The sequence below is a fragment of the Alternaria atra genome (genome assembly GCF_907166805.1).
Source record: "Alternaria atra isolate CS162 genome assembly, contig: 19, whole genome shotgun sequence".
Lineage (NCBI taxonomy): Eukaryota > Fungi > Ascomycota > Dothideomycetes > Pleosporales > Pleosporaceae > Alternaria > Alternaria atra.
In genome coordinates this window covers 284-25,798 of record NW_025091316.1, presented here as the reverse complement: position 1 = coordinate 25,798, position 25,515 = coordinate 284, and the positions used below count along the sequence as shown (strand labels likewise).

Here is a 25,515-nt window from a genome sequence, read left to right as displayed (position 1 = left end):
ACATCTGGTCAAGGAAGGATAAAGCACGTCTGTAGGTGTCCGATAACGCAGGCCGGCCCGCAATGGTGGGAGGCTTGGCGGATGACGCTCATCTGAACTTTCTATGCCCCACGCGTGAACTCTCCAAAACATTGACTCAATGCTAGCTCTAGGCGACCACGGCAGACAAGCTGATACGATTGCTCTCAATTAATACTCGTTCACCCCTACCTCTACCAACATCTCCAATTGCTCGCCGCTGACGAGTTTCGGAAGCCGCAACCCGCCCGCAGCGGCCCCTCCACCATGTCTTCGCCCACAAACGCACCGACACACACTCTCTCCGCTCTTGCAACTCTCACACCACCATCCAACTCGCGAACATGGCAGTCGGCGCCACACCCTTCTCTCCCCATAGTTGCGACGGCTTGTTCCGACCGCAGCGTGCGCGTCTACAGCCTGACATCATTTACACTTCTCCACTCGATAACAGGGGGTCATAAGCGCAGTGTACGGACAGTCAGCTGGAAGCCTGGCACGCGAGGACAGAGCGTTCTCGCCACAGGCAGCTTCGACTCGAGCGCTGGCATCTGGCGACGCGAAGAGCACGGCGGAAGCCTCGAAAACGACTTCACGAACCGACGAATGGGCGGCGCAGAAGACGACGAGGACCAGGACGATGACGCCGACGATTATCAGTTCAGCTGTATTCTCGACGGTCACGAGTCGGAGATCAAGTGCCTGTCGTGGAGTCCCTCGGGGCAGTACTTAGCGACTTGTTCGCGCGACAAGAGCGTGTGGATATGGGAGGAGCTGGAGGACGACAACTTCGAGACGGTAGCTGTGCTGCAGGAACATGATGGCGATGTCAAGTGCGTGGCATGGCACCCAGAGGAGGACTTGTTGGTCAGCACAAGCTACGACGATACCGTCCGGTTGTACAGAGAAGACGCGGACGACTGGGTGCAGGTCGCGATGATCGACGGGCACAACCAGACAGTTTGGTGGGCCGAGTTTGAGGGGAGCGGGATGAGCAAGAAGGATTGGAGGGCAGAGAGGACGGGACTATCAGAGGAGCAGACACAGTATATTGAGGGCCTGGAGAGGTCTGGACCTAGGCTCGCAACCTGCTCGGACGACTGCACAGTGAGGATATGGCGGCGGCAGGCGAAAGAGAGGGACGACAATGCAAGCAGCAACACAGGCGTACCTAGCATCATCCGCTCTGCAGCCATCGATGAGGACTGGTATCAAGAAGCGATCCTTCCGCAAGTCCACGAACGCGCCATATACTCAGTATCTTGGAGTCGCACCACGGGTATGATAGTCAGCGCAGGCAGCGACGGCAAGATTATTGTTTACAAGGAGAGATGGAGACAACCCGCCTCTGGTGGTGTAAACGGCGACCAGATGGAGGTAGATGGCGCGCAAGCACAATCCCCAACGGAGTGGGTAGTTGTTGCGGAACTATTCTCAGGACATGATGTGTTTGAGATCAACCATGTCAGTTGGGCGAGGAGAGCAGACAAGGGCAAGAGGGAAGAGGGGGAAGAGGTTGTTCTGAGTACTGGTGATGACGGCGAAGTTCGAGTGTGGACTCTGGACGATGCGGTCGTGCCTCAAGCATGAACAATATCTACATAGCAAGTACGGCATAATCAAGCTTTACGTATCCCGATGTTGCAGGTGCTAAGTTTGGAGCAGCTATCCAAGTCATGACCTGGGTGTCCATCTCCCTCGTCATGACACGTTCTGAGATGCAGGATCTAGAAGTTGGCAGATATCACCCCTGTCACATGCCAATCTGGCGCGAATGCGAGGAATCAGGATGGGAAATGCCACACGTGGGCCATGTTGATGCAGGCCCTGGGGTTGGTTGTGTGGCGCAGGGAGCGTTGGGCGGACTTTCGTCATGCCAAGCGTGCCGATCACATCAGGATTCAAGGAAGCGCAGCGAGATTTTAGGGACTGATGCTAGGTGTAATCTACGCGTCTCCAACATGTACTAGAGACCCTCTTCTCCGTACTCTCTCCCGACATCTGACCTGTATCTTTTATCGTGTCCAGTCTGCGATGCCGTGCAAGCCTCTCGTCACTTCCTCCATCTAATTGGCGCTCGCGCATTGTCTTCCCGACACCGTTATCACCCGCGTTTCCCCATATCTGGGCATTGCGCACCCGACATCTGTCTACTTTGCTACCTACGACTACTTCCACCTCAGCATAGTTTGGAACCAGCACGTGCAGTGTAATCGTCTGCCCACTGCGCCTGTAATTGCCCATCTGTCCTATTGCTTGTTCACCGCCTGAACCCTTCGGACTCCCCACGCTTATGCCGCCAAAACGAAAGCGATCAGCCACTGTAACCTCGGTCAAGAAAGACGCCATGGACGCTGTACAGCCCTCATCGCGCGATGCCTCGGACGAGGGTGCCGAGGACCCTGTTCTCCAGGCAGTCGCGTCCAAGAAGGAGCGACAGGCCGATGCCAATGGCACAACCACTAAGCGGGTGCGCGTTAGGGGCGCCCACGGCGACCAAGACAGCGACGAGGATGAGCGCGCGAGCAAGAAGAGCCGACGCACATCATCGCTTGCGGGCGACGACCACGGCGAGGGTGGTGAGGCCGGAAGCATGCGCATGGAGCCTCCACCAAAAGCTGGCTTGGTCGACCCTGTAGGCTACAAGACGAACCCCCCGCCAGAGGGACGACCGGTCAGGATATATGCAGACGGTGTTTTTGATCTCTTCCATATCGGACACATGCGCGCCCTGCAGCAAGCCAAGACGGCCTTCCCCGACGTCCACCTCGTGGTCGGCGTTACCGGTAACAAGGAGACACACAAGCGCAAGGGCCTTACTGTCTTATCGGCAAGGGAGCGTGCCGAGAGTGTGCGCCATTGCAAATGGGTCGACGAGGTCATTGAGGACTGCCCGTGGATCGTCACCGCCGAGTTCTTGTTGAAGCACAACATCGACTATGTTGCCCACGACGACCTCCCCTATGGCGCAGACGAGGGTGATGACATTTACGGTCCGATCAAGGAGCGAGGCATGTTCTTGGTCACCCAAAGAACCGAGGGTCTCAGCACAACGGGCATCATCACAAAGTAAACTTCTCCGCTCGCACTTGAAGTCATATGCTAATATGTTGCAGAATCGTACGCGACTACGACCAGTACATCGACCGCCAACTCAAACGCGGCACTTCGCGCAAAGAACTCAACGTATCGTGGCTGAAGAAGAACGAGCTCGACGTCAAGCGCACCATGGCCGAGCTCCGTGACAGCATCAAAGCGAACTGGACCACAACCGGTCAGGAACTTAGCAAGGACTTCCGCCAGTTCTGGCAATCAAGCCGTCCAGCAAGCCCAGCTCGGACACCAACACGGGAGCAGACCCAGGCCGAGGCCATGGAATCAGCCAACGTGGCTCGATCGCCCTCTGCTATATCGCGCCTCAGCCACCTTGACATCCCGCGTGCGAACAACAGCACGAGGGAAAGCTCCGAGTTCGCGGCTGGATATAATCTAGGTTTGATTGGAGGTGTGCGATCATGGGTATGTGCAGCCAGCAATTGTGGACATGGCGAACATAGTACTAACGAGATTATAGATGGCCCGCAGTCGTCGTAACCTTAATGACAGTAGGCCGCAGAGCCCCATTGACGAAAGCTCAGACGAGCAGGAAGCGAGGAGTCCCCATCAGGAAGCGCCCCGTGGACGTACTGGCAAACAAACGAAGAGCGAGGCTATGGATACTGCAGCTTAGGAAGCCTTGACCCGCTATTTGTACTAGACCTCTGCGTACCTTTCTTTAATTCGACCCAAAAACTCGCGCTCCATGAGAACATCGGAAAAGTTGCTTGGTTCCATCAAACGTCTGCACAGCCAGATCTAGCAAGCACCGCTTAGGCACCTTGTGCGACTGAACATGATACGTGGCTAGAGGAGGAGAGTCTTTCCACACTTGTTGCTCCGCCTCTCCAGCAGGGCGAAAACTTACCTTATCATAATATTTTACTCTGTTCCTCGTTGCCAATTGCGCCTTCTTGCGCCTTGTTTTGTGTTGCCGAACCTCCATTTCCACAGTCATGGTTTTATGCTAAGCGCCTACTTACCTTTGTCCTGATGACAACTTGCAAAGCCTGCTTTGCTGTTGGTCAAACGCAGTTGGTTAGCCAAACGTATGGTTGTTGTACGGCGCAATCGCCTGGCTTGTTTCCCTTCCCTTTCTCGCGTATCTTTGACAGAAGGTATTGAGGCATTGTTGAAAGGAATGGCTTGATAATAAGATGGATGACCGGATATGTTCTCAACCTGACGAGAAAGTGCGCAGTCGATTATCAAAAGTACTATTCCCATTCTGACGCTGTTTAATCGCTGCGAACCCAAGATCGTTTCTTGTCTGATCGACGACGACCAAACTCCACTACATACGTAGAAGAGTCATCACGACGTGCACGGCGGCTACTAGATCTTGGAGGGGAGAGAGTGGTATACGCAAATACATATCAACACTTCACCGTACCTCACGAGTACCAAGAACCAACTGATCAATCAATCAAGCCAACTCCCACGACGATAAAGAATACCTCACGTCAACCCATCTACCCGTTCATCCAGCTATTTATTCACAAACAAATGTGTATAGTCCTCTTCGCCACCTCCTCCCACTGCGCCTGCCCACCAGCCCCCATATACCCCTACCTCCGCCTCTGCCCTTACGCAAGATCACTCGACCCCATCAAGGCGTGTCCTGTGGGTAGAAGAATGAGTCAGACCATGTGGGTAGAGGGGGAGTGTGGGTGGTGTAGACAGTGTGGGAGGGAGAAGGCGAGGGAGGGGAGGGTGCAGTGGAGGAGGGCAAGGTTGGCTGTGGAGGCAAGGCAAGGGTACGGGAGGGGCAGGGGGAGGTTTGTTCGGTGGGATTGACTATGATGAGAAATGGAGGGTCTTGGGTTGGGTGGGATATAGGTGGGGAGGTGGAAGGTGCATTGGTGGGGTGGTAAGAAGGATAGGAAGAGAGATGGAGGACTAGAGATGGACGGGAAATGGGAAGATATCCTGCATACCAAGGAAATCGAGGTCAGTTTGGGCTGGAATAGTCGCAATAGTAGTAGTAGTACTGAGCGAGAAGGTGAACATGAAAAAACCTGCTCATGAGAAGTATCTGCACAGTTTACGTTTCGTGGATGACTGGACCAGATGCCCAAATTATGATAGGCATCCGGCTTTGGGGGTGATGAATTGCCGTGGTGTATGTGTCAATGCCTACGCAAGGCAACCCAGCGCTGTTAAGTAAGTCAGTATGATAATCACATTTAGTACATTGCGCGTTCCCTCGATGAATGACTGGCGATGGTTAATCATTTGGGGCTTGTTTGTAAGCGGTTATTTCGTTCTTGCAACGCGATTCTTGGACAGGTAGGTGAACGCTGTGTAGGGTAATGGCAATGCTGCGGAATTCAGAGACTTGCGCGTTTGCTTCATTATTTTTCGAGATTGAAAGTCGAATAGGGCGTAGGTCTTGATTCGTCAGTCGGAAGTGTGCCTGTTAACGAACATGATCTTCCTGAACGCAATTCTTCCCTGCACTAACGTTGGCGTCACCGGACGTCCATCGTCGCTACACGCAAGCGAAGGACTTCTCAACCATGTTTCACCATAAAATCGTCCTCCTGCAGTTCTGAGAGATAACCACTCAGAGTGCGCCGGACGGCAGGAGACAGCTAGTCGGACCTAAAAGAGATTGCGTCGTGTGACATCGCGACTTTCCCAAACCTCAAGAGGGCGTTGTTGCTGCCTCAGGAACAACCACCGGCGGCTCCAGCCCTACTATATAAATAAATGGGGCCCTCTCCGTGCTTCTGTTCTTCCAGATGCTCTTGGTCCCACGCACGCATTCTGCACGCGGTATAGATCGCCTCATACCCGCAATGTGATATACGACAAATACTCCCCGCACCAGGGCTTTCCTTACTAGCAGCCCTTTGTCGCCCGCCCGTCGCTTATCTGTCATACCATGAGAGGCTGCTCTGCTTTTGCACATCACGATCAGCAACCATCCTGCGACACACGTACCGGAGATGCCTCTGAACGAGTCGGTCCTTGAGTACTTCGGCAGTTTGTCGGAGCGGCAAGGCCTGCTAGATGAAGCGGTTGCGTTTCAGTCAACCCGCACGCGAGGACACTCGCACCTGTGTCCGACTCATGATGGTATCGAAGAGACCAAGAACACGAACCTGACGTCGACGAGTCTGACCCACCGCGGAGTAGTCTAGAGGCTGGACACGAGTGCGACGCGTCTGCTCGCCATGTGCTCTAGCAGCTGTCTACTGCAGCTCAGTGGCTTCTGCTGCAGCGGGCCTCCGGTACATCTCCGATGGTAAAGGGTGGAAGCGAGCATCCGGTCAGTCGCGCGGGTCGAGCATGTCGCGACACAGCACCGGTTTTTTCTTTTCATCCATCCTTGGTAGCAACGCATACGCCAAATGCTCGCCCTACTTTCATAAAAGTGAGGCGGTCGTGATGCGCTCTCCGATGCTGCAGCCAATCACAGCTAGCCGCAAGCGGTCTCGGCGTCCTGGGCCTGCACATCTGCTGCATTCTGCTCCCTCACGACATCGTCGTCTACAGTGTCTGACGGGCCAGACGACGCTACTGCGGCTCCACGTTTACCGTCTTGATGCTGAGCTTTATTTTTGCTGCTGACTAGCGGTGTGGACTGCTGCTGGGATGACACGCGTTGTAGCTTCACGCTCACCAGACACGCCCCCGATGTGACTTACGGAACGCCCTAACGCCGTCGGTCGTTCTGTGGCGATCGCCTCCACGTCCCAAAGTATTGGATTGCACATTTAAGATATGGTCAGAGCATAATCACAGACGTAGCCTGTAGTCTGTGCCCTTCTTTTAAACAAGAATGCAAGGGCACCCGCTCTGACCTCAGCCTCCGTTATTGCACAACCACCCGTAACGACACAAACGCTGTTTGATTTCCGCATCGTCACCTTGCCGCACTCCCACGCCTTGTCGCTACATTACTACTCCGTTCAGTAGTACCCCTTCCAGTCTGTCTCTCTGATTTTTGCTCTTTTTCCGCGCTGTTCCACTTTGCTTTTCTTGCAAAGTGGTTTTCCTATCGAAGCTGTCTCTTCACGCTTCCGCAACCGTCATTGTTCTGCTTTTGTCATCGCGAATGACCACTTTGTCCTCCTTTGCTATGAAATAAGCCTCGACTTGCATACGAGAGATCCTATTTGATCTAGTATCCAAGTTGGGCACATGCGAAAAGGTACGACTCTCCCAAGCACGATCCCGCCTGTCGCCGCGTCTTCGTGCTTGTCTGACTCGGGAGCTATTTCGTTCGTTTCAGCGCCCACCCGTGGCTTCGTCAAACAACCTATGAACACGTTGACGGCTTGTGTCTTACAAACCGCTCTGTCTTGGATAGTTTGGTAAGCTAACGAGTGGTAGTCCGCGCTTGTAGCAACCCCATGCGCTTTTCTTGAGCCTTCGCTTTCCCAGGCTTTATCGTCGCCATTACGCACACTCGCGCGCTCAACTCGGTACCGCTTCCAACCGTCACCGTACACCCTACCTACGTCATCTCATGAGAACCCGACCGACCATGCAGCAGAACTGCGGGAGCATCCGTCGACGGAAAGAGATGCGTACCCAGTCGACCAAACCTGTTGTTAACTCGACTTCCTCTTTTGAGAGAAACACTTCGCAACCATGGCATAGTTCTACCACCTCAGATGCATCGGTCAAGGTTGCGTCAAGAGATGGAAGTCCAGCAAAGTCGTTATCACTCTTTCATTCTACCATTCCAGAGGAGCTCGCGGGACATTTACGAGCTATGATGCCTGGGCAGACTGGAGTGGAATTGTCAGGCGAAGAGCTGGCAGAGAACTTCCTCGAAGCATTAGATTTACCTCCGGTTACTAAGCAGTCGTTAAGTGAGCTGGACATTCAGAGTATCATCACCAACATCAAGCTGCGGCATGATGTCAACTTCGACAGAGACCTGAGCTTCAGACCGAATGTCGATGGTGTCAAAGGGCAAGAGAAGGAGAAAGTAGCGGACAAATATTGGGGAGCATTGATCGCCGAGTTGGTACTGTACAACCGTATGTTCCATGGAACGCCACCACTATCAGCGATTCAAGTGGAAGCTTTCACTCCCTATGCGCAACGACGGATACCGATCCTATTCCAGAACGTTCGAGACGTTCTCAAGAGTCTGGTACCCGACCGAGATCATTCCAGAGTGGACGAGCATCTAGATGTTCCCATGTTGATGCAAGCTATCGAGCGAGGAGTGTGTGATTTGGGACGGCTGGCAGAGTGGATGGCGCAACTACTCAAGGAACATTGCGCGCCGATGCGCGATGTCTTGGTTGACGAGATGGTCACTTGCACGAGACTGGGTGAGGCAGATCGTAATCTCGAAAAGATCGTCGAAGGATTGCGAAAGCTGTTTGGCATATTGGAGGCTATGAAACTTGTAAGTCACGAAGAGGATATAACGTATCCATAAGCTAATTGCAAATAGGACGTAGCGAACCATCAGATCCGCAATCTGAAGACTCTTCTGATTGAGGACACGATCAACTTTGAGAAGCACTACCATCTCGATAGACTTGTGCATGGCAGAGCAAGAGTCAACATCAACACGGCACAAAACTGGTTCACAAACGCAGTTGATGAGTTTGGTCCGCAGTGTTCGCCCCGACCCCGAGCTGGACCATGTTTTGAGCTAGAGGTCTTTACTCGCGCGGTAGTGGCAATCTCATTCGGCAGGGACGGCCGGAGTGACTTCCCCGAAACCTTCTTCCTGGACCACGATCGACTAGTGATACTCAAAGCCGAGGTTGACGATCTTGTCATGTTTGAGGTCTGCATGGAGATGTACGTGACGCTCGCAAGACAGCTAGGGTACCAAGGACCCATGACTATGGCCATCGGACAGCAGCTTCGCACCGCTCTCTCCGCCATCATGGGTGAGGCTGCGGGTCATGGTCCCCAACAGTGGATGATGAACTCTGAAGCTCTCTCGCTTGAGATTCTGCGCCAAGCTTCACATCTCGCCGGACAAACACCCGGGTGCAGTTTCGATCGCATGGCTGAATCTAATCAATGCCTCCGTCTCATGTTCGTCCGCAAATCTGCCTGGCACGCATCGCGTCTCGAGGCGTCACTCCTACCACAGATCCTTGCCAATGTCGACCGCCACAGTTCCTCATCGCCCATCGAACTCTTCAACAGCCTTGTATCCACATCTCATTCCATGCCGCAACTTCCAACACTTTCACGACCTACCATCTCCGATACGTTTGCTTTCGCCCATCTACACCCCGAGACCGCGAAACTGACCGACCTCGCTAACCGCATCACACACATCATACTACTTCACTGGCGCGTGTGGGGCCCTATCGCATACGTCCAAGAAGACGAATCGCAACACCTTTCCCTTGATGGAGGCGTGATGCCATCCGCAGTATCACAAACTCAGTCACGACAAGCGCCATCAAACGCCGAACAGGAAGCTTCCCTCCCTACAAGCATGAGGACAGGCGAGCCACTAGAATCAGGCCAAGACACGCACATCACACACCAATCACTTCCCCAATAACACAAACTCCTCTCTTGTTCATTTCCGGATTCTATGGCGTTCAAAAGGTGGGCTATGTGGACGATATAACGGAGCGAGATACACACCTGGCGTAACAATGGTTCTTTGTTCTTTTTTACGATACCAATATTCCCACGGCGCTGCGGCAACAAATATACGTTGTAATAGATTGGTCAGAAAGACTGATTTTTTCTTTACTATCATTAGCGACGTATGTAGCATTAGCTGGGGTTTCATCGGAGCAAAGTATAGTTTATATCATGCCCAGTAAATGCTACGTTCAATATACCATCTTACAGTATAACCTTTTCACATTCTCATTCTGTCTTCGCAACTAGACTCTGATTTTCTACCTGCCATTTGTAACATGATATCGAACAACTCTCAACCCACCACCCAAACGCAACGCGCAATGCGCTCACGATCTAAACTCCAATCACACATCTACCTCACAATTCCACAACAATCTTTTTCGCACTAACCCTCTTCCTCAACACATCAATACCGTGCTGCACGCTCACCAGCCTTTGCTCCACAACCTCAGCATCAGGTTTAGGTTGAATCACTCCCTTCTCCAGCGCTTCAGGGACAAACTCCCCAAACAGATACTCTCCAATAAACTAATTCGGAAAAGCCAGAAACTGGAACGCAATGGAGAACTGCGGGTCAAACCACTCTGAACACATGTCGTGAGCGCATGGCAAAACAACCACGACTTGTACTTTGCTTTGAAGCGTTTCGATTATCTGCTTGACTGTTGTTGGAGCAAACCAACGGTATCTCCAACCACAGACTCGGATTTGTAACCAAACACTTCTTCCGCACCCATGCTCTTCACTAGGGAGAAGTTGGTGGGGGATGTGGTTGCGATGACGTGAAGACCTGATGCGGCGGCGAGTTGGATCGCGGAGAGGCTGACGGAGAAGGACCCGCTCCAGATTGATACCGTTCCTTTCGTCGTCTCCTGTCTCCACTCCGGTATCGGGGTAACTGGTAGAGGAGGTACAGAAGCTGTGTTCCGCGATTAGTTAGTGTTTACTGTTGTGACAGGCTTAGGAAGGAGTGGTTCGGGTGTTGGTGTGTCGATGTAGGAAAGGGCAAGACAAGGAAAGACAAGAAACATGCGCAATCACCCTGTCCAAATGGTATGATTGAGTTGAAGACGCAAGAATTCTTACAGTCTTATGTAGAAGCTGTTCATCAAATACTGATAGGTGTTTGACCCGCGCTACCTGCGTAAGTCCTGCAAAACATTCGCGACACCGGATTCCCGTAACGCGACATGACGGCATAACAAGTTCCCGCCGGTGACTTGATACGGGTAAAGCTGTATAAGAATACGACGATGCTTAGTCCTACTCATTTACGCGCTTGTGTGTTGGAACCGCTAAGTCTGTTTATGCCCTATATGCTTCGGAACTAGAGTGGGTAAAGTTTCAAGACGCCAAGGTATAAAGGTCCGCTGATGTTAATGCCGTTGCCAAATCTTGATATCTCTTTTCTCGAGATACATCGGTTGAAAGATGAAGGATCAAATTCGGAAGTGTAACGCGATGAAGCGGTGCGATGTCGAAGATTTTGCGCATCATCTTGTAGACATGATGCAGTCAGCGTAAACATCTCCTCTATTGGCGCATTCCGAGAGAATTGGCTAAGCCAAGCCGTACGAGTTCGAAGACCGAGATCCATCAGCTTCCAAGGTATGCTCATAAGAAGGTTGCAACTGAACAGCGAGGACATATTGTACTGAAAAAGCCAGCCTTCCAAACACGACCATAGGAAACTGAGGATTAGTTCTCCTGCCCAGGTTGCCGTCTGTCGTGGTACTGTTTTGGGTACGGTGTAATGCGCATTCCTGTTTTCGGGAACTTGGGAAATTTGCACCAAATGAGCGATAACCAGCCTCTAAGAGTACCTAGCAAGTTCGACCACTCTGGAGCGCGTTCAAAGGATTGAGATCCAGAGGTTGCTGATGCTTATCGCGAGCCTTAGACGTGAACGATCCAAACCATGCGCAGCGGAGGCATTTCGGACAAGATTCCAATCGTGCTATCCTGCACCTAGAGCAACAGACATGTAAAAGCTCCTCTTGCGGCAAGAAGGGGAGGAGGCTGCGATAAATACACATGAACAGCACGTCATAGTTTGATCGGGACGATTTCGGAGACTCAACGGCGTGAGCCTTAATTGCATAATCAATCAGAAATGTGCGGCAAACCCTCCCGACGACCTTCCTTTTCGGGATAGACATCTTCCAGAACTCACCCACCACGTCTATTGCAGCGTACCTAATAGCTTTAGCAGTTCGTCTCGGGTCGCAAAGTAGAGGTGGGCTGTTATCACAATGCGAATCCCGATCTTGCCTGAGCGTCTAGACACACGCCGCGGAGCGAGGACGGAGGGTTTATGGACTAGATGCAATCTATTCTATCTGGATTGTAAGGGTTATGCGTCAGGGTATCATCTAAACAACCAACATCTATCACATTCTGCCTCAAACAGCGCCCCATCGATCCTGCGACAAGTGCCCACCACGTACGTGCCTGGAGCAATCCCACACACAAGCTTGTGCAAGCTTTCTTCGATGCGTCGAAGCCTCTCCTAGCGGCTTCTTATTAAAGACACCTAGCCTGATTGATAGCTAGCGTGCCTGTAGCGTACGTTAGTGCTTATTGTGGCTGAGCGGTTCATTGATAACATGTTGGAGTTTGAGCGATCTTCGGGCGTTGCGCGATTGCGGAGGTGGAAACGTCGCGAGCTAAGATGGGTACAGAAGGTCCGACATTGGTGCTTTCCCAAACGTGCTGAGTTTCCTTCCTCTGAGTCTACCCTGGGATCCTAGCAGGTAGTTCGGTGCGCGAACGCGTTCCAAGTCAATGTACGGTCTGTACTGAAGAGACGCCAGAAGAACTTTTTGTTCTTTGCTTGTAAGCGATACCGCGAGCCAGACACCCAAAGACCTTAGAACATATCTCCACAACCACTCGCGGAGGCCTCGGATCCGTCTCCACGTCAGTCTACACGTTGTGTTGCATGACCACACGGAGCGTAACCCTAGGCTTACGAGGGTGGCGTGGTACAAAGGGTCGGTAAATCTTGGTAGGGTATACTATACCAATTATGTGCTGAACGCCGTGCCAGAGGGTCTGATATAGCGGTTCGTGGGCGAAGATAGGCTGAGTCCCTGTGCGCGGATGCAGCCACCAGATGGTCGCCACTGACTGTCTAGCCGCGTCCTCTCTTCTTAAGCTCCTGGCCCTCGTCGCGAACCGATGTGTTTATTACCGCATCTCGCGCACACCTCGCTTCTTTCACTCTTGCCCTCCATCTTGCCCTCCTCTCTTTGATCGCCGTTCGACGTTCCAAACGTTCGCGACTTTGGACGTATTCACTCCGTCTTGAGCCTGGCCTGAGTGTCGCACGGTCCTCGCTGGTTCTCGTTACGTTTTTGCCATCATGAGCCTCGCGCACGAGACTGCCGGGATGGAAAAGAATCACTATGACAACCCACCTCCTGTGCATTACCCCCTGGCGGATCCTGCCAAAGGACATCAGCTCAGTAGCAACGACGAGGATGTCGCTATTGTCGCCTCTGATCAGAACGAGCTTAAGCGCGACTTGAAGGGTCGTCATATGCAGATGATTGCCATGTCAGTCTCGCCGCGCACTCCTTGATGGAATAACTATGCTTTGCTCAGGCTGACATGCTTTACAGTGGCGGTGCCATTGGCTCCGGTCTGTTCATTGGTTCTGCCTCATCCTTCGTCACTGGTGGACCTGCCGCTGTTATCATTGGATTTACCGTCATCGGCATTATGATGTACTTGATGATGCAGGCATTGGCCGAGCTTGCGGTCATGTATCCAATCAATGGAGCCTTCACCATGTACATCTGTCGATTCGTCGATCCATCTTGGGGCTTTGCCTGTGGGTGGCAGTACGCCATTAGCTGGCTCACTGTCCTGCCTTTCGAGATCTCCGCTGCTTGCAACATCATCCACTACTGGCCAGGATCGGAGGGCATCAACAATGCCGCGTGGATCACACCACTTCTTGTGGCTTTGATCGGCATTCAATTCTTCGGTGTCAGGGGTTATGGTGAGGTGAGTGTGCTGCTCTGTGGCCTGCTCCGCTATGAGACAACCGGACTAACATTTCCGAACAGGTTGAATTTGTACTATCCATCATAAAGGTTTTGGCTTGCGTAGGATTCATGATCCTGGGCATTATTATTAATACCGGAGGTGTGCCAACCGACGACAGGGGTTATATTGGCAACAGATACTAGTACGTCCTCCCTACTCGGATCGCAGAGCTGTTTACTGATTCAACTCTAGCAATATTCCTGGTGTGACCTCGGCGGGGTTCCGTAATGGCTTTCATGGCTTCTGCGGTGTTTTCGTCAATGCAGCTTTCGCATACACTGGCACCGAGCTTACTGGCTTGGCGGCAGCTGAGACGCAGAACCCTAGGAAGGAGATCCCCAAGGCTGCGAAGCAAGTCATCTATCGCATCATCCTTTTCTACGTTGTGAACCTTGCTCTGGTCGGCTTAGTTGTGCCCGTTGACAACGAAGCATTGAACGGCAGTGCTGGCGCGAGTTCGCTTCATTCACCTTTCGTAATCGCTATCCAGCTCGCTGGAATCAAGGTTCTTCCATCAATCTTCAATGCCGTCATTCTCATTGCAGTCATGAGCGTCGCCAACGCTTGCACCTTTGGCTCGACACGCACGATGCAGGCTCTTGCGGCGAACGGTGAGTGTTCTACACCACAACATACTAGTCCTTTACTGATCGTAATGCTTATCTAGGTATGGGTCCGAAATTCACCGCCTACATTGATAGGCGGGGTCGTCCAGTCGTTGTGGTGGTTATTCAGCTTCTGTTCGGACTGCTGGCATATATCAATCTCGCTCCCAGCGGCGGAGATATCTTCACCTGGTTGCTGTCTTTGTCTGGCATCACTGTGCTGTTCGTCTTCGGCAGTATTGCTGTCGCACATATCCGTTTCCGCAGAGCTTGGTGAGTCCTATGCTACAGTATGCAAAGTCTGTCTTGGCACTAACGTTATTTTAGGGCCTTGAATGGCCACACTCTTGATGAAATCCCATACAGAGCCTCATTCGGCGTTTGGGGCTCTTGGGTATGCTTCGCCATCAACGCCATTGCGCTCATCGCCCAATTCTACGTCGCGCTTTACCCAGTCGGTGGAACACCTCTCAGCGTCGAGGGCTTTTTCGAAACCTACATGGCGGCACCTTTCCTCATCGTCTTGTACTTGGGGTGGAAGGTCTACAGCTGGTTCAAGTATCCTTCGCACCGTCCATTGTGGATTCGAACGAAGGACATCGACATCTATACTGGCATGAGGCAGGGACAGAGGGAGGTAATCAGCGGCGAAGGTGTGACCGAAGACCAGAGACGCGCGAGCATCGAGGAGATGCGCGACGGGCAGAAAAAGAAGGGTGTCAAGGCCTACATTAGGGCGGCTTATCATACAGTACTTTAGCGGTGGACTTGCCTCGCTGGTGAGCACGTCCACAGAAATGAACAGCTCTCGAAGGTTCAAGAGTCTGGCAGATCCTTGACCAAGTCAATCGCAAACATTGAAACAAAATCTATTGCATGGAACACCTTTGAGCTTAGGATACAGTAGTCTCTAATTAATATCCTTTACTAACGCACTTCGAAGAGATTAGCTAAGCCAGGCCGGACAAATTTGGAGCCCGAGATACATCAACAGGCATTAGCAAATTACTGTTGGAAAATTCGAACAAATGTGTTAAGATTATATTGTGATACAATGGCAACTCTTCCACATACGACCATAGGACACTGAAAATTAGTTCACCCTCGCCATCCGTCAAAACTCGCGGTGCCGTGTTGAGGTCAATTAACTGAGGTTCGTCCTCGGTTACCCGTTTCAGGAATCGCGACTCCGTCCGCAGCCCCCACCACCATAGCCCCGAATGACCATTAACAGTCATTCACCATTCCTGTATGCGTCTAACAGTACTCGCTGCAATAGCAGCGCACTAGTTTAAGGATAAGTTGCCGCCAGGATCGGGCTCACAACCTTCCTGTCCTCCTCGCATTGTCTCCGCTGCAGTGCTACTCCCTCTACGGTCCTAACTTCTCCGTGTGCTTACTATGGCGCCTAAGAAAAAGAGTGAAGATATTGCGCACTTGCACTCTCTTGTTCAGCTCGAGGAAGAGCCAACTCTACTCACGCAGGAAGACGTAAAAGCTATGTTAATTCCTTTAAGCTACAAGTCACACAAGTACACTATAGATCTCTAGATAGAGTAAGTTAAGGGCTAGCATTAGGTGCAAAGCTTTTGCTAGCAAGCTAGATTCTTCAAAACCTTCTACCCTAACGAACCCGTAAACCCTAAGTTTAGAGAAGCACCCGCTGTGTACCGCATTAAGATGCACCTGTTCTGGCTTGCTGCAACAAGAACTGGCTAGCTAGACGAGAACATTACAGACACTACTCTTCGGAACCGCCTGTCTTCACTTAAACGAGCCATCAAGTTATACACTAGTTACTAATATAGCTCCGCGCAGAACAAGGAGCTAGAGAACTACATTATGAAAGAGCTCGTACATAAAGAGAAAATTAGAACTGGGGCTTATATTAAGCCAGTGGCTCCTTTGCTTGTCGCTGAGGATTTAATCCAATTTATGTAGGTGTGCAACGAATATTAATTTGCACATCCACGTGCACGTCTGCAGTTAGCTTTCTCCATCGTCCTTATGACATATTTAGGCAGCCGCCCAGGAGAAATTATTGAATCAGCGGCCTGGAAACACAGTAATAAGGGGCTCCTGTATAGTGACATCACTCTCGTACGTTTCCAAAATGAAGAATACGTAGGGTTTCTTCTTCATGTCAAGTTGCGCAACCGAAAAGGACACCGCAACAATAAAAAGCACTCGTAAGCGAAGATCCCCAAGCGCAAAAGACTCAACTCTAAGAAAAAACAGACCTGTAATGCTTCTCTACGAAGAACCTACGCGAGCTCTATGTCTAGTCACACATTTTTTGTCGTTAGCACTAGCAGACGGAGTGTTCGCGGACTGTTAGTCTTTCCAAGACGTTGCAGCACAGGAACTGCCACTAGGTAGTAAGCTGTATAAATATCGCTACAAGCCGGAGGCGAAGAAAAGACCTATCCTTCGAGGTATCTGCAACAACGGTATAGTCTCCGAAAACGATATCCTCACATACAATTGCTTCAACAACATGATCAAGGGTCTTGGACAACGGGCTAGGTACAAAGATAGGCTGAGTGCATATTGCTTCCGCAGGGCTTATGCTGTAGCAGTAGAGAGTATGTATCACACGATAATATAATGCTTGCTTTTAACTGACCATCTAAAAGAGACGGCAACTCTAGCTTAGAGGAGGTTACTTATGGGTCATTCTAACGATGATACGGTCTTGTATTACATTTCCGGCATTGTTGGAGTTGACAGCCAGTCCATAATCCACGGGCGAGAGCAAAAGACCAAACTTATTGACGAAAACACTTCTATAATGTCGAAAAGGAATCTTCTTGCACCAATGCCTCCTAGATCTTAACTTACTAACCGTGTCATACTAAAAGCTAAGGAGATTAGTAAGACTGTTAAGGAAGTAAGTTTATTAGAACGAACTCCAAGCCAAGAGTATGCTATACGACGGCAATTCTGAAAAGTCGCGTACTGTAAGCAACGGGAGGCTTTTTTCGGGGGAGAAAGTACTAGCTCTCCCGATGATACAACATCATCGACTTCTGGACAAACCACAACAAAGCCTTTGCGTACTCCATCGCGATATCTGCAAGCTCTATTGAAGTTTAAGCCTAAACGGAAAGCTATGTCAAGACTGCTTTACCCTGGCCGCGCTACAGCAGCTGATGTCGCGGCCGAAGGAACTAAGATCTCGCTCGATGTTATACTCGAGCTAATGGTAAAGATCTCTCGTCTGGAGAAGAAGCGGTACGCCTATGTTTCTGCTTTACCCACTAAGGAGAACCGTTGTAGTGTGTGTAGACATCAGTTTCATAAGAACAATAAGAGGTACGTACTCCGCATTATGTTGTGTGCTCTACTAACGATAGCAGATCAAGGCCAGATCGAATAAATGAGCACTTACTTCATTGTGCTCGCAAACAACACATACAACATGCACGAGAACACATAGACCGTCAATTCGCCTATATTCACCGTTGTGCTTAGTACGACTGCAATTTTAGCTTCCGTGGAAAATCTTACGGGACCAACTCTTCTCATGTGACGAGGCATATCTACAATATACGCAGTCACCAGTGTCTATAGAATGCGTGCCTCTAGGTTTTCTAGAGTTACGAGAAGCTTGCTTATCACGTCTCTAAAGAGCATCAAGTCCCTAACGATTAGACTATGCTGACAAAGATGCACTACTGTTACGAGCACGACGAATAGTGCCGTTTAGACGAGCTGTAGTCACAGCATCTTAAACTATACCACTTCTTAGAACTTAACAACTTCTGCGGCATCATCTAGCTTAATAGTGTAATTATAGTTGCCGAGCATTGCCTCTTATGCTTAGGCGATACGAATGCGCCGTTGCCTGATCGCTTTCTGCAATTTAACAGCGCTTTTAATCTGCATACCTATATAAGAAAGCATCTAGCTTAACTAGATGTTCCTCTAGCTGTTTGTCCGCACCCGCACTGCTAAAGCACACTTAGCTCTAAGGAAACGTTCTGGAGCTACGCAGAAACCGTCCATAGCATGCCGCCTTTTAGCCCTCGCCAAATAACAGGAAAGCGCAAAACACTAGACGAGCTTAAGGACTCTGAAGATTATACGAACCACACAGCTGATAGCACGCCAGACCCGCCTAGCAATGACATTAATACATATGCGGAGTAGCGGCGGGCCATAATTCAGCGGCAGTTTAAGATGAGGCAGTGTAGACCTCGTACGACTTGTGGCGCTTAAAGTTAGCGGTACGGACGGTGAGGATAGCAGGATCAAGACGCAGGCGCTTTGGTAACGAGGCGCTTTGGTGACAGGATTAGGAACACAGAAAGTAGCCAAACCTAGAGATACATAAATGACATTGTAGAATTTTCATCTGAACATACAAGCACTTGGTACCCAAAAACCTGCTCACTACATAGCGCTGACCCAAGGTTGTTAACGCTAATAAGTGTCTGAGGTTTCTCTCGCCCAAGCGCCTTCTCATATCCTTGCAGTGCTCGTCCTACGACGGAGCTAGTTCGGTTAGACAACGACAGTAAGAGTTGAACATTCGGATTCTAATGCTCTTCTAATTGCTACAGGTCTGCATGACCACGACATCAACCTCGTTCTAGTACTGCAAACTCTCCCCGCCTGCCGTTCATTGCCATTCAACAGTGGCAGAAAGAACCTCTTTGACGATCTCTCCCAACTTATCACCGGGATTATCCCTACTCTCTCATTATACACATATATATAGTCTCCCTCCTTCATAGCTATTAAATCAACTCAGTCCTTCATGCTCTCTCACCCACTATACCTAATACAACTTCAATGCAGCGCTTGACCATGACCCCAGAAACCAACGATTGGGTGAATCTACAAATTCCCTGCAAGGTCGACGGCCGCGACAGAGGCCAACCATTCACTCCTTTCTCACCCGACTTTTCCCGAATTGTGTCCTTCCAATAAACACCTTGGGCATTCAATACAGGTAGTTTCGTGAAGCATGGAGCAGAACCTAGACTATGTATCTTCATAGGACTTCTCTGGTTACTGGTTCTGATTCCCATCATCGACAAGCACCCATCCAAGTCCTTGCATGATATTCTTCGCTAGAGTTGTTGGAACCCCATCGCGGGCCACGACCCGGACAACAATCTTTTCCAATGAGGATATGGCTTTGAGTTGCTCGTCGATTAAAAACAATGCCTTTTGAAGAGAATCGCCGGTCTCTCTAAAGACACTATTACTTTTGTTGTGCACAAGGGTCTCCAGTGTTGATAGATTGGTACACCTTTCTCTGAGGAGCTTCAAACTTTGCTGGTTGTCGTCTCTTAACTTGACTTCCCCTGTTTGGCCATATACTTCCTCCGAGACCGGAAAGTCAATGCATAGATGAGACAACGACGCAGCGTTCACAGACCCAATGCAGTCTAAGAATGATCGCAGAAGGCCGAGTTGTTGCTGCGTGGTATCCACAAGATGGAAGTGGTTCGTTCCGTAAAGTATAACACTAGCCTCACGGCATATTTGCCGGTTGGTAAGCAGTATTGCAAGCCATAGGATCTCTGCTTCCTCGTATTAGGCAGATATGTGATATTAGCCAGCAAGGATGAGGAACGGTAGGACTGACCAGCCAGCTGCGTTGATCGCAGCGATCAACGTCACCCACTCACGATTGCCTAGCTGGATAGCCTTTGGCCTGCCTCTGCTCTCTAAACCTGTTACAACGAGCTGGGTCTTAATCTTGCCCATCATAAAGCCTGCCTCGGCGAAGTTGTAGACGTCCTCATCGCAGATGCCGTACTTAGCCTTTGTCTGCTCTACGAGCTTAAACCAGCTCCTAATTAACACAGAATCCTCACACAGAGCTCTCTGCCTATCGTACGCTCAATTAAAACGCGTCGTGAGACTGTCTGTACGCCTGACGAAGTTAGCTAGCCACTTCTGCCCAACCTGGCCAGCGCCGCGCGGCTAGCAGCTTATTAACCATATCACGTACAGCTGCGTACGTAGGCGCAAATCAGCGTTTATCTAGGCTAAGTATATACTGAACTATTACCTCCTCTTCTAGCTGGGTGAGCTTCTTCGAGTTGGGCTGGCAATCGCGTCGGGAAGGTCTGCTAGCGCGTTGGCGGTGGAGGGTAGCGCGAGAGACTTCAAACGTCGCTGCAGCGTGTCTCTTAGTCTGAATTTAATCTGTATTAAGAGCTAAGATTGCAAGGTTTATATTAGCCTTACAAGAGGCGTGTTGAGATAGGTTTGGTGGAGCCATAGGCGATTTGAGGATGTAGGGTGCGCAAAGTTGGTGGGGTGGCTCACTCGCTTGCCTGGCTTACTCGCTTATCCGACACGTTATAAAGTTTCGCATACATCTGTCACGGCGCTAGCTGAGGAAGGGGCTAAGAGGCGCGTGACGCTGATTTGCTCCACAAAAGCCGGGTGCGCCAGTCGCACCCGGCGTTTGTACAGAAAAACCTGCAACCGCCGCTCCGCCCAAGGCTCCTTGAGCTACGTCCTTGTCCTCAGCCTGACCCGTACTGTCAGCGATACGTAGTGAATACCGATCACGTGCATCTATCTTCCCTGCCTGCCGCCCCCGTGACAACGTCTATAGAACAATACTCTAAGAAATCTAACGATAATCGCTTTTTTACATGGCGCCAGATGTTTCAGAGTAGGTAGCCTAAGCCTTCCTGTTGCATCTTGTCGAACTACCCTTATCAAGCTTCAAGTTCACATAAGACAGCCAAAACAACAACCTGATTTGTGTCTGCTCCAAGCGGCCTGCGGTTCTCCGATCTTCGACCTGCCACAACGCTTGCGTACCTCGTCAGTACGCATTCTGGAACAGCAGCAACCGTATCGCAGTTATTACGAGGGCAAAACACAACACGTGACGTGACGTCATTGTCGAGTACGTACTTGAGAATTCGCAACTATACGGGCGAGGCAGCCACTATCCACTATGCAGGGCGATTCTCAAGAGTTGGGCAGCTCCCAGCAGGGCCCCAAGATGGCCATCCCTAGGCTTAAGTGTGCTCCACCACCACCACCCACATCAAGTAAAAGGAGTAGAGAGGGCCACGTGTATGTTGTGAAAGTCAGCAGTCCTCTTTTGCCTTCGCGCTGACGATCTTCTAGAGCCCGAGCATGTACAGCATGCCGTGAACGCAGTTAGTGTCTCTCAATCTGCAACTACGTTGAGCTTATCTGCTTACTCGGCTAGAAATCAAATGTTCAGGCGAAGTGCCGCGTTGTTCCAACTGCCGACTGAAGCCATTTAATTGCATCTATGAGCAAGCTCGGAGGGATCGTCTGAGAGAGTATGACCATCAGAAAAAAGTTCTCACTTGCTGAAAGCGTACAGGGCCACACAGCTGAATCACACACTGGCGACCCTTCTCCGGGACTTGAGCGAGCATGTCGATAACGAAAATAAGCAGAGAATTGACGACGCTCTCCAAGACGTGAGTTAGCTCTTATGCGTTACTTCTAGCCTTACCAGTCGTCGTGCATGACTAATTCTTGTTTCGCGTAGGCGGCCGATGACTTAATCTCGCATGCGGCGAGTGCGTCTCTCAATTTGGGAAAGCGCAGCAGAAAGCCATCCAATAGTGAGGACGAGGATGGCGAAGCACATGGTGAAGCCTACGTCACCGCATCGGTCGGTTCAAACGAGGGTCTCGACCATCTCGACGAGGACCTGATGCGTGATCACGAATCGAGGGCTACCGGCTACGTTGGTCTGAATTCTGAAGTCCAGTGGCTCCGTAGTGCACAACGCCAAACCGAAGATACAGGAGCGGAGCCTTATGGTCAACCACATGGGCCGCCAGGCTCGACGCGGAATGCTGCTAGTAAGCGCTCTGATGCTCTCCATGACCGACGAGACGATACCAAAGAGCATTCAAGGCAAGGCTCAATGAAGTATATGAATGACACAACGTTCTACTTGGATAACGACGACATCGGAATGGATATTTTTCTCGATCCTTATGAAGACCCGGATCCCGATGCGGCTGAAAGGCTGTTCAACTGCTATTTTGAGACTGTTCATCCTTCTTTCCCTCTTGTAAGTTCCGCCACGATCAACTGCCAATAGTAGTAGTAGTAGTAGTAGTAGTTGGCTTATTGTTCCTACCTATCAGGTACCCCAAGCCTTTGCAGACCAGTTTCGCAAGTATTTGACTGCACTAAGGCACAACGGTGCATATCAGGTACCCCAAAAGTGGCGAGCCCAAATGAATCTGCTCTTGGCTATAGGCGCGAAATACTCCCATCTCATTAGCGCCGAATGGAGGGAGGATGATCGCGATCATTTGATATATATGACCAGAGCTGCGCATCTTCTCGGCTTGAAGAACACTATCATGATCGTTACAGCGCCGGACATTGAACTGGTACAAGCAGTAAGGATCATACAGCTTCAGTTTTACACTAGCCATATACTAGTTGACTAACTCTCGCAGACCGGCGCATTAGCATTCTACTTCTTAGCGATAGGCCATGTGAGTAGGGCATGGATCATGATTGGAATAGCCATACGGCTCGCGCTCGCTCTTGGTCTTCATTTGCGGAACGAAGATCCTGGAGCCGAAGAATCAAAGAAAGAGTTGCTTGTGCATACTTGGTGGAGTCTGCATTCGACGGAGTGTTTAGTGAGCGCAATCACGGGAAGACCACCTGCTGTTGCTTTCGAAGACTGCACAGTATCTCTACCACGCAACCTTCCAGGCGAACAACAAGAGTCCGGAGACACATCTCGACAATCAGCACGGAGGCGTACCGGATACAACTTGCCGCAAACTATGAGAAGCGGCCGCATGTCCGAGGCTGGCCAACGAGTCCCAAATCAACATCGCTACCTCATTGACCACATCAACATCAGAATCATTTCGCAAAAAGCCTTGCTAGAGCTGTACTCACCTCGAACTGCAGCTGAGTCTTGGGAGGTACGTATCTTAACCTGAATCCGCATACAAAGCTGCGGTGCGATGACCCTCCGGTGTTAGCCTTACGGTTGACACTTGCAGCCACACTCGTTTCCTCCTATCGTTTTTGCGTTTATATGCTAACAGTAGGTGTCCATAGTCCGTTCAAAGAAAGATCTCGGGACTGCTTGATGAGCTCGAGGAATGGTCGAAGGCAGCATTACCCGGGGGTTGCCAAACAGGACAAGAGAAGCACAAGACGAGTCTTGAACGCGAGAAGTTCCTCCTCAAGGCAGACTACTGGAGTACCAAAATGGTCGTTACACGACCATGTCTCTGCAGGATAGAACGGCGTATTCGCGATGAGAGTAACGCATCTGCTGAGTTCAATAAGACAATCGCAAAAGCTTGCGTCGCAGCTGCTTTGGAAATGACCAAACTATTCCCTGATGAGCCGGACCTCGACTTCGTCTATTCTAAGGGGCCGTGGTGGACAGTTGTTCATCTTAGTAAGTCTTCATCCAGCGTGAAGTATGCAACATGATTTAATTTTATCCGTCCAGTCATGCAGTCAATTGCGGTACTCATACTAGAAATGGCCTACGGGAACAAGGACATGGAGAGCTCTGAACCCAGCATGGTCGTTTCCATAAAAAAACTGATTCGTTGGTTGCGCGCAATGCAGCATAACGATCCCGTCGCCGCTCGAGCACACCATGTCATCAGAGGAGTCCTCAAGAGATGTGCTCCGGCTCTGCAATCTCAGGCTAATGAACTTCTCACCCTGTATGAAGAAAGAACCCCAGAACCTCATACTTATCAGCATTATCATTATCATCATATCCCACATAACGCTCAGCAAACTGCGCAAGTGCCACAAGGGAACTTTCAACTTAACCCAATGGATAATAGTGGCACTTTCAATCCTCAGCCTCTCCAGGACGATGCACTGGACAATCTGCCTGCATATCAGGGTGATTTTGACCAGTTCTACCCGCAGCACGAACTCGCAGCATCGATGGCCTTTGGCAGCCCATTTTTCACGAACTTCGATTATGGCGTACCGTTTGTCAACATGTCAGACCTGTGGGTACAACCTGGACCTTCCGATGCTTTCGATCCGAATTTGCCACACGGAAATCCATCACAAGATAGTCGCGATGGTGGGCATGGGCCGAATATGGGATACGCGCCACAACAGCAAAGGTTCGACTATTATCCACCACGAGGATAGTTCGGGCAGTAGTGGCATTCAAAATGGTCGTAGTCTCCCAAGACTCCTTGGTATACCCACGTCACGCTGGTCACCAGTCTAGATAAGATTCTCTCATAATTGTTCGTGAATCAACGTCTTCTGGGCGCTGGGGCACCTAGGAAGTCATATCTCGAGACTGACGAAAGCTTTAAATGATTGGTAGGTGCGTTGCTTGGCTAAGAGATAAGTTTCGAGGACTCAAAGGCTGCAAACATTCATTGGTCGTTTAACGGTTTTGCTAGGCTAGGCTAAAATCATTTGAGCTTCCTGTATCTCCTAGTTATAATCATACTGTAAAGCTGCCAGGTAGACAACACTAGAAGGCTCAGCTGGTTGCGCTTCTTCCTAAATTGTTTTGTGAGTCAATATCAGCCTGCACGGCTGCTTCGTGAGCGTGCCTGCCTTCAATATACTAGATCAGAAGCTGTAATTAGACAACCTGTGGTAACGTGCTCAAAACAAGAGCTCAGGACGAATAGAACTCCTTAGCCTAAGTAACTAATGCAAAGACGCAGTTTATCAGCTGATTACATTTCTTCCCTTTTGCGGGATGTATCACGCCAAGACAAGTAGTTAATTAAACATTCAGTCAAGAATTGCCACCACAAGCAGAGAGGACGGCCGACCCGCACCGGCCACAGGCTTGCTATAGGCGGGCGCACTGGATGGCGTTGCGAAGAGATGACAAAACTTTGGGGGTGTAAGAGTTATCGTATTGTCAAGGTGAGACCTAAGACTAAGTACTGACGCTAATTAGTCATGCAACATCAGTCACATGACCACTGTCTTCATCGCCCATCTTGACAAGAGATACAAGGGTCATCCTCGATGACAGGACGGCATGCAGCTTTAGAGAGCGTATTCCCATAGTAAGCATAATTACCATCAGATCTCTGCTTTACCCTTACCCATCGCTCATGAGTATGGAAGATCCGAACTCCTCATCATCCTTAGAGATTAAACTGTGGCACCTTTCTACAGCCCTAATAATTAC

At 50.4% G+C, this 25,515-nt stretch overlaps 5 protein-coding genes across 5 annotated transcripts; all 5 read left to right on the top strand.

Moving 5' to 3' along the window:
- Positions 1-285: 285 nt before the first annotated feature.
- ALTATR162_LOCUS168 (uncharacterized protein) lies at positions 286-1,735 on the top strand (the record flags this gene model as incomplete). Its single annotated transcript, XM_043307761.1, has 3 exons — positions 286-1,563; positions 1,604-1,626; positions 1,684-1,735. The coding sequence occupies 3 exons, from the start codon at positions 286-288 to the stop codon at positions 1,733-1,735; spliced, it is 1,353 nt and encodes a 450-aa protein (XP_043163696.1).
- A 576-nt stretch (positions 1,736-2,311) lies between these two features.
- ALTATR162_LOCUS167 (uncharacterized protein) lies at positions 2,312-3,748 on the top strand (the record flags this gene model as incomplete). The annotated part of the gene is made up of 3 exons (XM_043307760.1): positions 2,312-3,087; positions 3,135-3,537; positions 3,593-3,748. The coding sequence occupies 3 exons, from the start codon at positions 2,312-2,314 to the stop codon at positions 3,746-3,748; spliced, it is 1,335 nt and encodes a 444-aa protein (XP_043163695.1).
- Positions 3,749-7,609: 3,861 nt separating this feature from the next.
- On the top strand, positions 7,610-9,616 carry ALTATR162_LOCUS166 (uncharacterized protein; the record flags this gene model as incomplete). The annotated part of the gene is made up of 2 exons (XM_043307759.1): positions 7,610-8,488; positions 8,537-9,616. 2 exons carry the CDS (start codon positions 7,610-7,612, stop codon positions 9,614-9,616), a joined length of 1,959 nt encoding a protein of 652 aa, XP_043163694.1.
- A 3,456-nt stretch (positions 9,617-13,072) lies between these two features.
- ALTATR162_LOCUS165 (uncharacterized protein) lies at positions 13,073-15,126 on the top strand (the record flags this gene model as incomplete). The annotated part of the gene is made up of 6 exons (XM_043307758.1): positions 13,073-13,266; positions 13,332-13,419; positions 13,782-13,903; positions 13,954-13,964; positions 14,429-14,639; positions 14,694-15,126. 6 exons carry the CDS (start codon positions 13,073-13,075, stop codon positions 15,124-15,126), a joined length of 1,059 nt encoding a protein of 352 aa, XP_043163693.1.
- Positions 15,127-22,257: 7,131 nt separating this feature from the next.
- On the top strand, positions 22,258-24,500 carry ALTATR162_LOCUS164 (uncharacterized protein; the record flags this gene model as incomplete). The annotated part of the gene is made up of 5 exons (XM_043307757.1): positions 22,258-22,407; positions 22,484-22,744; positions 22,805-23,287; positions 23,427-23,775; positions 23,830-24,500. The coding sequence occupies 5 exons, from the start codon at positions 22,258-22,260 to the stop codon at positions 24,498-24,500; spliced, it is 1,914 nt and encodes a 637-aa protein (XP_043163692.1).
- Positions 24,501-25,515: the final 1,015 nt, after the last annotated feature.